Genomic DNA, 12,781 nt, shown 5'->3' with positions numbered 1-12,781 from the left:
GGACCCTTGCTGATGTAACAGAACTGTTTTTGTTGCAGTGTGACCTGCTGCTAGAGTACAGCATGGCTTCAAAGATGAATTGCATTGGCAACTGGTCAGAAATATGTGTTTACTGAATCTACAGTTATGATTTTAGCCTGGAATGGTACACATGATTGGTCCCTAGCTTATTTTCCATGAGGACCCCCTTCATGCAAATACTAAAAAGCCATGAACCCTTGCCTCACCCCGTGATGAGACCATGCTTGATAGGGACAATGAGCCCTGTTTATCCCTTTGTCCATGAAATTTACATCATAACTCCACTGCACAAATTGTTCTCACCAAAACTGTAAAAAGTTATTTGAAAATCATTTTAACAAATATATATATATATATATATATATATATATATATATATATATATATATATATATATATATATATATATATATATTTAAAGGGTTAGTCTCAACCAACACATAAAGTTATCATTTAGGATTTATTTAATACAGCTGTGCTGCCTTTAACAGTACATGTAACAATACTGTCTACAGCTTTCTGTAAGGAAACTAACTAATATACTTGAAATCTGGCTACTGATTGGTGAGCAGGACATAAAACACAAGCAGTGTGAGCTTGTGTAATGTGCCTAAAAGAACAAGCTTTTCCACCCTGAGACAATGTAGGCGTGTTTACCTGAGAATTTGTTCATTGCATTCATGTATACACAGTCTACTAAAGCAGAGCTGGAAGTCATGTCCGAAACTAAATTGACAGTGAAATGACGTGGACCCACTCACTCACTGTTGAAGGCGTTAAGTGACAGAAAGTGTTTTCTTTCTTGACCAGATGTTGTGGTTGTAATTTTTCTGCCCCAGAACCATATATTTCTGTTTGTTTCTGACATTTTTTGTGCTATCAGCTCTCCAAAGCTCACTTGTGATAAATTTGTGTTTGTGTCTTACTGTTGGACCCTGACAGCTTTGATGAGTCTCTTGAAGAGCCATTCTCCTTGCCCAACCCTCCATTCAGCAGCTATAAGTGAGTTGGGCTTTTGTGGCCCACAAGGTCCTCATCCCTGTCAGTGCAGTAGTTCTCAACCTTTTGGCTTATCATCTGGGGGGAAAAAAGAAGCAAATGAATGGATGCTTGCTCAATGCTGCTTTTAAAGAAAAGGGATGAGGAGCTTTCTTATACTTAGTGTTTAGCTTATTTTTCTAATTGCAGATTGTTATTTTACAGTTGTTTTGATTCTTTCATGATTAATAAAGTTAAAGCAAAGGAAATTTATTTATATAGCATGCATCCTGCATTAGAAATATATTCTATTATTTGGATTTTCTATTGAAATGGAGGCTACATTTTCTCACAAATTAAAAAAGAGAGAGCATATAACACTATTAATTTTAATGATGTTAGTCTGTCTTTTTATCTACTTTTAAACTCCTCAACATCCCCTCAAACATTCTGGGCAGTGTTTTGTTCCTTAGGGTGAGAACTACTGTCTTAGTGGAGACCCTTGCTGTCTCAGCACTAACCTAAATTGTGATCATATCTCTAACCGTTACTCTTTGTAACAGAGCAGCATGTGATCTTGAAATTGCTGTAACCTGTTTGGTGGACTGACACACTATTAACAATGATCAGTGACTGGGGCTTGCGTATAGTGGGGGTCTGCACATCTATCTATCTATCTGAGTGTTTCCTTGCTGATTGAGTTGGGGTTTTCTAAGCAAAGACATGAGAGAAACATTCCACCAAATCCCACAAGGAATGTCTAACACACCGCATTATATGTCCATCACACTCCTTTTACATAACTTTCTGTTGGGCACAAGTTGTATCTCTGTTTTTCTTACTAATGCTCTGACTAGCATTACCTAAGTTGCTTTCAAGAACAACAGCAATGGACCTGAGTAACCCACATGGCCTGATCCAGTTTTCCAGCATCTGTTTCAATCAGACCCTGTGTTTCAAAGTCTGTCCAGCTGCCTCTTCCTAATTGTTTTCATGCTGTCTGGTACAGGATCAAATCCCAGAAGAGTAAGTTTGATGAGGAGCTGCACAACGAGATGACAACCACCATTGATGAGCTCAGCAGCAAGTAAGACTTTACCACAAGTCAAATCACATCTTACACTTCATTTATTTATTATTTATGTAGTACATTTAATAGAATATTGTAAAGAAAATTCAATAAAATATGTGCATAAGTTAAATCTGTATTGAATTGCACAGGACAGGGATTGAGTAAACACAGTGTAGGATATAAATACAGTGGTTTTAGGTTTTGCAGTTTTATGGGAGGAGTATATGCTTTTTGGTCCAGACTGAAATATCTGAACTGTAATGCAGCAGTCAAAAATAAATTAAAAAAGTTAATCTTCTAAAAGCATTGAAAGTTATAAAATAACAAAAATAAACATTGCCCCACAAATATTAATAACCATTGCTCCATTGACAACATCACATGCCTCAAGCTTTTCGTTTCGGTGAACCAGCTGCGGCTCTGAATGTGTTTGATTATGGGTCAGATCAGATCCTACATTAATGTCCTGTGTTGGGTCTGGAGTTCATTCAGAGATAATTTTAGATTACAGATTTGCTAATATTTGGTTTGAGTGGAGCTTTGCCAGCACAGAGTGGTTATATTTTTACTGGGGGAAGATTGAAAAGAAAAAAAAATATTATGTGAAGTTTATTGCAACTTTACTTCTTGCTGCTCCTTTTTCATTAAAAATGTGATTGAAGACATGTTTGATTTTTTTTTTGTGAAATAACTAAAAAATAGTGAAAATACTTAAAAAACTCTTACTGCATGATGTTTATATGTACTTGCAGTCCCTTGGATTGCGTAATTTGGTGATTAGTGTTGATTTTATGTGCCTCCAATCTGACATTACTCTTTCTTACGATAGTTGTGTTATCCAGGCTGATTGAACTGTTAAACACTAGAATTGGGACCAGTTAACCTGTGTTATGTTGAGAAAAACACCAAGCAACACATACTTTTGCATCCTGCCTGACCTTACTTTTGTGTTTGATGATTTTTGATATATTAGTATTAATAAAATGGTTTCTGTAATAGTTCTTGTGTAATACATGTGCCCTATTTTAAATTAGAGGCCTTGGATTACATGCATTTTATACCTGCTGTTGTGTGATGGCTATAGATATTAAACTGCTTTAAAAGAGGTTTGGACTTTGGTGTTTTCATAGGACTTTGGTTTACAGTGTTACATTTGTGGGTGACAATGCAAGAGTTTCCCTCAATGACAACAGAATTGTAAAATGATGTGAATATCATTCTGCAGAAGATGGAAAACAGGCCATCCTTAAACAGATGAAAGGTGCAGATTGAATTGATAAGTGTGTGCAGGTATCTCAGCTAAGCTAAAGCTGTACTAAAGCTAAAAGTACTTTACAAGTGTTGACATTGCTCAGTGTGCTCAGAGTCATTGTCATTGTCCTGATGGAAGGTGAACCTCCATCCCAGCCTCAAACCCCTGGATGACCAAAACAGGCTGTCTTCAAGAAATTCCCAAAATTTCGCATAATCCATGATTCCTTCAATTCTGACCAGTTTGATGGTCAAAAGGTTCACTTTTTGTCTCATCTGAACAGAGGACCTACTAAAGCATGTTTAGGGAGCCTCCCACATGTCTTTTGGTTAACATCTCTATAGTCTATGGCTTTTTTCTGGCTATTATTCTGTAAATCCCTAGCTCTGTGTAGTTTAGAGCTTATAGTAGTCCTATAAATACAGCAGTCTCTGCTATGGAGCTTTCCAGTTCCTTTGATCTGTTTGCTGACTCTGGTTAATGTCATCCTTGCCCAGTCTGTGACTCCCTCTCCAGGCAAGTCTGTTGTGATGCCATAGTCTTTCAACGTGTTACGACATGTTTAATAGCAGTCCATGGTATTTTCTGTTGTTAGTAAGGGTCACACCATAGTAGTGTTGCTGCAGACTCTGGGGACCTTTCAGAACAGGTGTATTTATAATGAAATCACGTGACACTTTAAATGCACATAGGTGAACCTTGTGTAACTAATTATATCACTTCTGAAGATAGACAAAGCAACACAAAAAAACCAACAGTTAACAGGGAAGTAAATAATATAATAATTGTTCATAGCTTTAAAACCAGCAAAAAGCAATAAACAATTTTAAAAGAATAAATAGATTAAAAAGAATAACCAATAAATAAAACCAATAAATTAGACAAACCACAGCACAATAAAATAGAAACACGCATAGAGTCTCATGCTGGGCTGAAAGCCAAAGAATAAAAATGGATTTTAAGATGGGTTTTAAAAAAGGACAGTGAGGAAGCTTGTTTAGTGTGGAGGGGAAGCTCATTCACAGTTTTGGACCGGCAACTGAAAAAACTCTGACCCCTCTGAGCTTCTGTTTGGACCTCGGTACGTCTAGGAGCAGCAGGTCTGCTGACTCGAGGCACTGAGCAGGAGCGAGGGCTGGAGTAGGTCTGGCTTCAGAGGTAAGGAGGGGTCAGACCATTTAAATATAAAAAAAAAAGAAAAGAATCTTAAAATGAACTCTGTAGTTCACTGGCAGCCAGTGGAGGGAGGCCAGGATGGGAGTTATGTGCTCCCTCTTACAGATTCCAGTTAGGAGGCGTGTGGCTGCATTTTGCATCAACTGGAGACGTGCGAGGGAGGACTGGCTAACCCCAAAATAAAGACAGTTACAGTAATTCAGCCGAGATGTAATGAAGGCATGTATTACTGTTTCAAAGTGCTGTTGTGTAAGAAAAGGTTTGACCTTAGCTAGCTGTCTAATGTGGAAAAAGCAGGACTTCACTACAGAGCTGATTTGCCGATCCAACTTAAAATCACTGTCCACCTTAAAACCCAAGTTTGAGACTGTTGGCTTTAAGAAACCTGCCAAAGGACCCAAGTCAACAGAGGAGGGTTCACAAAGCTACTGGGACCAAACACCATCACTTTAGTTTTTTCCTATATAAAAAGTTTAGGGCCAACCAGGCTTTCATGTCTTCGAGACATGCCAGAAGAGGTGCAAGGCAGAAATCTTTTTTCTTTTTTTTCTTTCACTTCACCAATGTGTATTTAAATATTAATTTATATATATATATATTTATACCCTTAAATCTACTTAAATGAAAGAGTTTTTAGGCAAAAAGAAGAAAACGGGGGGGAAAAAACTTCATATACTTTGAATTAAGTCCATCTACTCCATATCTCTCCATATACCAGTGAACACTTCTACTAGCCACTGTATGATGAAAACCTGCATGTGTAAAGGATGTCAGATCAATTTAAGTTCAAAGTATCCCAGTTTATGATAAGAAGGTGAGGAAAGAACAGGTATGAAGGCAGGGGATCAATAGTTTTGGACTATTGATCCAAGTGTTTAACCTGGATCATTAGTTGCATCAAAGGTCTGTTACAGACAGGTAACAAAAACATTCAGCTGGTTTATTAAGATATTTTCGTTCAAACAAGTTGATTCTTCAAAAGATAATCTCTTTGTAATGATACTACATACTCCAGTTCAGTATATTCCAAAAACACTCCTCTTGTTGTGTCACATAATTACACTAAGTGTCAGCTGTTGAGCTGCTGTTGATGCCTCATGTGATCCAGGACTCATCTACACTTTAAATCAAGCACAGTGCAGATTGTTAAGTTGGTGACACCTCAAATGTCAAGGCAACTATTACTTCATTCTTTCTGTGTTGTTTCTTTCTCCAACTTTTGCTTTTTTCTTCTTTTCACTCAGGCAGTGGTCCAAGTCTGAAGAAAGTGGCAGTTTAGCTCTGTGGTTTCCAAAGAAAGATCTGGAAAAACAGGTTGGTTTGACCTGGAAAGGTCACTAAAATCATTTATATTTCTACATTTTCATATCTGTCCACTCCTGTGATGATACAGAATATGAGGTAAAGTTGTGTTCTGTTTTTCCTCCTCTTAGTACCGAGCCCTGGATTTGCCAATGTTCAAACACTACGTGGGCTGTGCAACCTTCATCTTCTTCTGTATCTTTTTCATTCAGATGCTAGTCACAAAGGAGTGAGCATAACTAACAATTGCTATTATTTAAGTCCGTCTTTTCTCATTGAGTCTGCCTTCTTTTTGTTTTTTGTTCTGAGATGTGTTGTTTTGGATAAAGAACAAAGAAGACAGGAGGCTGATTTTGACACCGGTTTTGTCTCTGTTAGGCGACAGATGTTGGGGATTTCATTTGGAGTGTTGGTTTGTGTTTTGCTGCTGACACTGGCCATCTGTTATGCAGGTCACCTACAGGTCAGTATGTTGGGTCTCTCCTTTGCATGCAGTGTTTTGCTTTTTTTTTTCAGGTGTCTTTTTTTTTTTTTTTTTTTTTACAAAAGGCAGCCCAACAGGCAGAAAATCCAACTGTATAGAGTAGTTATCTTTCCAGATAACATGTTTTAAAGTCTTAAAAGCCTGGCCCTGTCCTGCATTACATGTGCATGATTCAAGTATTTTTCTCCTCGGTAATATTCAATTAACTGCATTTTTCTTTGTGCATTAGAGGAAAAATCACATGTTATGTTCTTCCACTGCAGGCCACACAAAAGAATACTGTAATAATGCAGGTCTTAATGGAAAATGAAATTTTACTGGCCCTGTGATAATAGCAATAGCCTCATTTATGCTTTCTATCTATATTATTCCACAATAAATGCAAAGACTTCACGTCACAAACATTGTTTGACAATCCATCTCCATATTTTACATCTTTGTGGAGGAGCTAGTTTTATGCTAAAAGGAACATTGAACTTAAAAGGAACATGACGTGCTTGATGTTATATTTTTCATGTTTGAATGTAAAATTGATTGTTTTGATGTTTCACACTGCTAGATATTTTGGTAATTTATGATAGACAAGATGAAGGTGTTTCTTGTCTCAGTTTGTGAGTGGACAACAAAAATGATTGTCTTTAATACTCTTAGGGAAATTTTAAAAAGCCAATTTCAGACATTGGACACATTACATTGACGGTTTCATCAATCCTTTGAAGAAACAACTTGGTCACTTTTCTGTTATTTACCTTGCAGCTTGATTCAGACATATCTGTTAACTGTCCAGAGCCACAATAGTTTGCTGTATGTATGCGATTGGGCCAAAAATCAAGCTAGGTATATCAGGAAAGTCATTGAAGAATCAGTTTTCTAACAAAAACATGTCATGTCAGTTCATGATATGGTGTCAAACACACAGGAGTTATGCAAAAACACAACAGATGTTTATGAAAGCAGGTTAAAGCGTTAGTTTTTCTTTTTTTTACATCCTTAAACCTATAGAATGGTTGATGTTAAAAAATAAAGATAATAACTGGTGTGTTCTTTCATTAGTCAAAGCTAATTCGTTATATTAGCATCAGACAAAACAGGATCTTTTACTTACTGAGGCTGAAACACAAGCATTTCGTATGTCGTTCCAGAGTTACACTTTTCTCATGTTGTTTTAACATAGACATTTTTATCAAGCTAGCAAACACTTTATTGCATCAAACAAAAAGGCAGTGGATATGAGGAGTTGAAAAAACTGATATATGGTCAGAGAGCAGAAGCTGCAGCGCAAAAACTTTTTAGGTTTTTTCTCCTTCATTTAGCTTATCCAGTTAAAAAGACAACTTATATGATGATATTTAGACAACACTGTCTAGTTAGAGTTAATGTTCCTCTAAGCCAGCTGATCATGTGTTAAATTAACCCGTCACCACTGTGCATGTCTGTCTGTTAATGTGACTTTTTCAGGTCATGCTTGTGGCATGTTGAAAGTGATACGTATTTTACTAGGTTTGACCTTGCCAGGAAATTTTGTTAGGCACTTACATGTTGTCACCAGTTTAATGGAGAGCAGCGCATGTCCGAAACAGGCTTAAAAGGTCCATAGGTCAAATATGCAAGACAAATATATGACAGTGTGCAAATGGTTGGTAAATTAAGGGAAGGGTGAAATGTATTTGAGCGGCGTGTACATAGTCTAAGTGTTTCGCTTTACCAGAATTAGCCTGTGTGAAAATATCTCAGAAGCTCAACTGCTTTACAGCACTGCAGCTCTCAAGCTAGTGTACCTGACTGACATGGCAGATGGCATCTGACATTCAGTCCTTCACAGGCAGTTTTCACCACTCACACAGAATCTTACTTTGGAAGTAGTCGACTGGGAGTCATGGCGAGTCTCGATATGACTGCACAGTAGTCACATGCTCCATGAACATGTGTAAACCTATCTTTTCTCTCTTTCTACCTCACTTCTCTTGACAGCGCCTGTTTCCAGAGAAGCTGTCAAGGTGTCAGTGGCTGCCAGCGGTTTCAGAGGCGGTGGTTAAACGACCATGTGTGCGCCTCCCTCTGGCAACCATCACTACAACGGTCATCATTATCTTGGCAATGTTCAACCTGGTAAGACTATGCTCACAATTTGAGAGTGAAGAGAAGACCCTTATGTCTGCTACTATTTCTGGCTGGCCTACACTTCGTAGATGCCATGCCAGACTTCAAAGCACGTTGTCCAGTGCTTACTTGTCAGTCAAATTGTTTTTTAACACTCCACAGTGCTTTGTCCCGAAACGTGAGGAAGAGGATGTGGCTGACCTCTTCTGTTTGCCTGTGAGTAACTGATTTATTTACTAAAGCTCTGATACGTAGATTAATGTGGTAATGCTTCATTAATTATACATAATAACTACTATTAACTCAGACATAGCAATTTAGATTTTGTTGGAAAAAATACTAAAATGTCATCATTTGTGCTTGCAAGTTTATGATTGTGTCATAAATTGTGTTATAGCTTTTATTTATTTGTGTAGAATGTGTACACACTATATTGCAGTTAATTAGCTAAGGTGTGCCTTGTGTAGTTGCCACATATCCATGTTTATCCTCTCTCTGTCCCACAGTACTCTGTATACTGCTGTATCCTGTCACTTATTGCATGCGGAGTCTTTCTCAGGGTGAGTTTTGAGCTCAAAGTGCTCTTCCTCACCGTGGCCTCCACGGCGTACTACGTCATCATCCTCAGTACCAGGAAGGACCTCTTTGAGTACTATGGAAATTCCTTTGGTGGTCAGATCAACGGCAGCTGTAACTTCAGCAGGTGGGACAGAATGCAGATATCTTCTTGGTGTTCAGTTTCCTCTTGTTTAAACGTTACTCTAATACAAATATGCAAACATGGAGAAATCATCATCTTCTGTTGCATGTTTGAGAATTGCTTTTCTCACTATGATAGTGCAGCACCTATCAGCTCATAACAGATCATGTATTTCATGTAATGATTTTCCTTCAGTACATTAGTTCAGTTAAGTATATGTACTATTAAGTTCTGGTGGTGGAAACCACAATATCCTCAGAGATGTTCATTTCTGTTGAACCCTGTAAGTACCCAAGTGGGAATGACAAGCGTTTTTTTTTGTTTTTTTTGCGACACAGTAGGACTTGAAGGTTTAAACTGAATGGTCATGTACTGAATATGTATTTCAGGGTAAAATCAAGGATGACAAATGTTTTTGTTTGTTCTGCAGTGGTGAGGATGAATTCAAAATAATCCTGGACTGTTTAGGGCTGGTAAAACACCCTCAGGTTATGAGCTGCATATACATCACGCTGTTCCTCGTTACCATGCTCATCATCTCACAACAGGTACTGAAAGTTTCTGCCACTTTTCTCTCATTAAATGTCTTTCTCGTTTTTATCCCTCACATTCCAAGCAGACAAAATGAAAATGTTCACATCCATTATAACAGTTTATTTGGTTGCCTGTTCTAATTTCACTGGCTTTCTGCTTCTCAGAACGAGAACTGCTTTCGCCAGGACTTTTTGCTGAAGTACAAGAACCACACAGAGCAGGATGAGATTGAGACGAGGGAGAACCTGAACCGCTTGCTGTTGGAAAACGTGCTGCCAGCCCACGTGGCAGCTCTGTTTGTTGGGGAGAATAAAAAGAATGAGGTGAGATTTCCACAGGGTTTTGGTTGAAACTCGCGAGCTAACATGCCATCTGGTTGCTAGGTGCTGACTGATAATAGATGAGGAGCAGTTAAAATAAAAAAATAGTAAACCACCCATCATGTACTACAAGAGTTAAAAATTTTTTAACCCAAACTAAACACTGCCATTGCTATGTTTCACCATCACTGTGTGCGAGTTGATTGTTTTACATTTTTCTGTAATAAGAAGTAAGTTTTAGTGATTTCATATTTATCAGGATTGTGAGCCATTGTTTCCAGCAGTATGTTTGGGTGTGTTTTAAGATGTACGGTCAGTTTTAAAATATATTGAAGTCATTCTAATGGCATCAGGTCCAAAAACCTCAGTGTAACATGACACTGCATCCATTCATGGTGCAAAATGGTCGAAGCTATCAGGTTACTGCTGGCTATAATGTTATCGTGATAGTGGAAAATGACACTGATTATCATACTGGACATATTCCAAAGCTCACCATTTGTCAAAAGTGGCTCTGTGTGCTAATGCTCTACAATATCTTATGCATAAATTATTGGCTTCAACGAACCATTTTGAACATTATTGTTCAAATTCAGCCAAAAACAGTTAACTATCTTTTTAGTTTCAACTCAGAAGTTGCCTCATGAATTTAACATAAAAACAGTGATTTCCCCCCTTTTTTCCTGCAACAGGACCTCTACTATCAGTCCTATGACTGTGTGTGTGTGATGTTCGCCTCGGTGCCAGATTTCAAAGAATTTTACACCGAGTGTGATATTAACAAGGAAGGCCTGGAATGCCTGAGGCTCCTCAACGAGATCATCGCCGACTTTGACGAGGTCAGGAGGACAAAGATGGGAAGGGTTTCCACCCAAGTACTTCTCTGAGATACACATTTCAAATGTTAACCACAGGGGACGGCGGCATGGTTAATATCTGCAGGAAGAAATAATGCATGCTCAGTTTGTTTTCATCTTACCTTACAGCTGCTGTCCAAACCAAAGTTCAGTGGTGTGGAGAAGATCAAGACAATTGGCAGCACTTACATGGCTGCCGCAGGGCTTAGTGGGACCCCTGGTCAGGAGAACAATCAGGTGGGTTGGTTTGTGCTTCAGAGCAGGGTCAGACTAGGGTCAGACCAATTGTTTCAAAGAACACCTGACCACACTTCATTAATTTAAAAGACAGTATGTATGCATCAGTGATGTTCTGTTGACTCTAATGTGAATGTTCTTTCAGGACAGAGAAAGGCAACCGGCCCAGATAGGTATCATGGTGGAGTTTGCCATTGCTATGATGGGCAAGTTGGATGGCATCAACAGACATTCCTTCAACAGCTTCAGGCTTCGTGTGGGTGAGTGTGCTCAGCTGTTTGGCAGGCTCAACATAAATCTTTCATTGAATGAATACAGCTTTGCACTTCATTCTGGCTCCGTTACGGCTGGCACAATAACTCCACTTGTTTCCTTGGTTACCCTGGTTATTGTCTATTTAATTCTCTTGTTGTCTGAGCAGTAGCTTTCACTGACATTCAGTTATGTTGTTGCAGACTGTCACCTCTAGTCAAAGCTAAACCAACTTCTCCATCGTGAACTTGTCTTTATAATTCATTTGGTTTATAGTGACTCTCTGACATCTTTGAAGATTGAGGATAAACTACCATGATGTACCAACTAAAGTACATCAATTATGTAAAAGAAATACAATCAAAAGAAGAGGCAGGAACAAATCCTCTTTGAGAATGTGGGAAACCTTAACTTTTCTCTGTTGTGTCTTCAGTCCAGACAGCTGATTCTAAGCAGACATCTTGGATACAAGTTTTTGTGAAAACATTTACATTATTTGGGAGATAAAAATGTACATAAACACTGAAATATCTTACTGAGTGGCAAACGTTTTCCATATCAGACTGCTGTCTCTGTCCATGTCTCTGCTTTAGGACTTGGTTGCTTGGCCACAAAATGTACTGAGAGTTTAACACAGAACTCTTCTTACAGGAATGATGTTTCCACTAGATTTTTTTCTCAGGTCTCGTTCTGCACATTAAAGTCGGGTCTGGTGGAATAATCTTGGTTCTTTCTTTGTTTACTTGTTACTTAAAGGGACTTTAGTTGCAGTGGAGCTCACATCCCATCATGAATTTCCCAGATATTTTCAAAATGATCACATTTCAGAACTGCACTCCACAGAAGCTCCCAAAAGCAATTAGTTAATGATTTCTTATTCGTGCCAGAAAAAGACAACAGACTTAAAGACTGTCAGTGCTGTAATTCATGCTTAAATGTATCTACCAAACTCTGATGATGGGCTCCATCAAATGAAAACAGGCTTATGCTTATTTCTGATTTACATTTTTATTTAATGTTGTACTTGATCACCAAAACATCTCATTAGTTTCATATATTTTTTAGACATGTAATTATTTTGCAGTTGTTTGTCTATCCAGAGCTCAGTTGTTAGTTTTTAATGACTCCATTGTTTACTTGAATTTTCAGATTTGTTAACTAAAACAGGCTCAGCTGTTTTCCCACTTCTTTTCTAAACAATGTGTTTCCTTTTGAACAATGACAGAAAACTCACTCAAACTAGAAACTCACTTTAACACCTGCTGATGTTCTTTAAATAGATTTTAAAATTTGGATTTAATTTTTAAAACAGCAAACCTTCAAGTGTGGCTGTAAAAGACTTAAAATGTTATTGTATGAACCTTTTTCATTAAGGCACATCTGCACAAAAGCCAGCTTTAGATTTAATGCTCTCACAGAGAGCAGTAAAGTAAGCTCTTGAAAAATATTAGTATTGGTCAAGCTCAAATATTTTTTTCTGGTTTACAGTGCTTGTA

At 37.9% G+C, this 12,781-nt stretch overlaps 1 protein-coding gene across 6 annotated transcripts in view; it reads left to right on the top strand.

Moving 5' to 3' along the window:
- adcy7 (adenylate cyclase 7) overlaps nt 1–12,781 on the top strand; it is a 77,993-nt gene that overhangs the window by 62,228 nt on the left and 2,984 nt on the right. For 5 of the 6 annotated variants that reach the window (XM_041984095.1, XM_041984109.1, XM_041984087.1 and 2 more), the window contains 13 exons: nt 964–1,023; nt 2,009–2,086; nt 5,744–5,813; nt 5,933–6,030; nt 6,180–6,264; nt 8,257–8,394; nt 8,548–8,601; nt 8,892–9,088; nt 9,516–9,633; nt 9,784–9,942; nt 10,632–10,778; nt 10,926–11,033; nt 11,179–11,293. In XM_041984095.1, the coding sequence (XP_041840029.1) occupies nt 964–1,023; nt 2,009–2,086; nt 5,744–5,813; nt 5,933–6,030; nt 6,180–6,264; nt 8,257–8,394; nt 8,548–8,601; nt 8,892–9,088; nt 9,516–9,633; nt 9,784–9,942; nt 10,632–10,778; nt 10,926–11,033; nt 11,179–11,293 (1,427 nt within the window). The remainder of the gene's footprint in view (nt 1–963; nt 1,024–2,008; nt 2,087–5,743; nt 5,814–5,932; nt 6,031–6,179; nt 6,265–8,256; nt 8,395–8,547; nt 8,602–8,891; nt 9,089–9,515; nt 9,634–9,783; nt 9,943–10,631; nt 10,779–10,925; nt 11,034–11,178; nt 11,294–12,781) is intronic. The other variant, XM_041984119.1, reaches the window with a different exon arrangement.

This window comes from Melanotaenia boesemani, chromosome 1, assembly GCF_017639745.1.
Source record: "Melanotaenia boesemani isolate fMelBoe1 chromosome 1, fMelBoe1.pri, whole genome shotgun sequence".
In the NCBI taxonomy this organism is placed as follows: Eukaryota; Metazoa; Chordata; class Actinopteri; order Atheriniformes; family Melanotaeniidae; genus Melanotaenia; species Melanotaenia boesemani.
The sequence above is the reverse complement of the archived record's forward strand: the minus strand, read 5'-3'. Positions and strand labels throughout refer to the sequence as shown.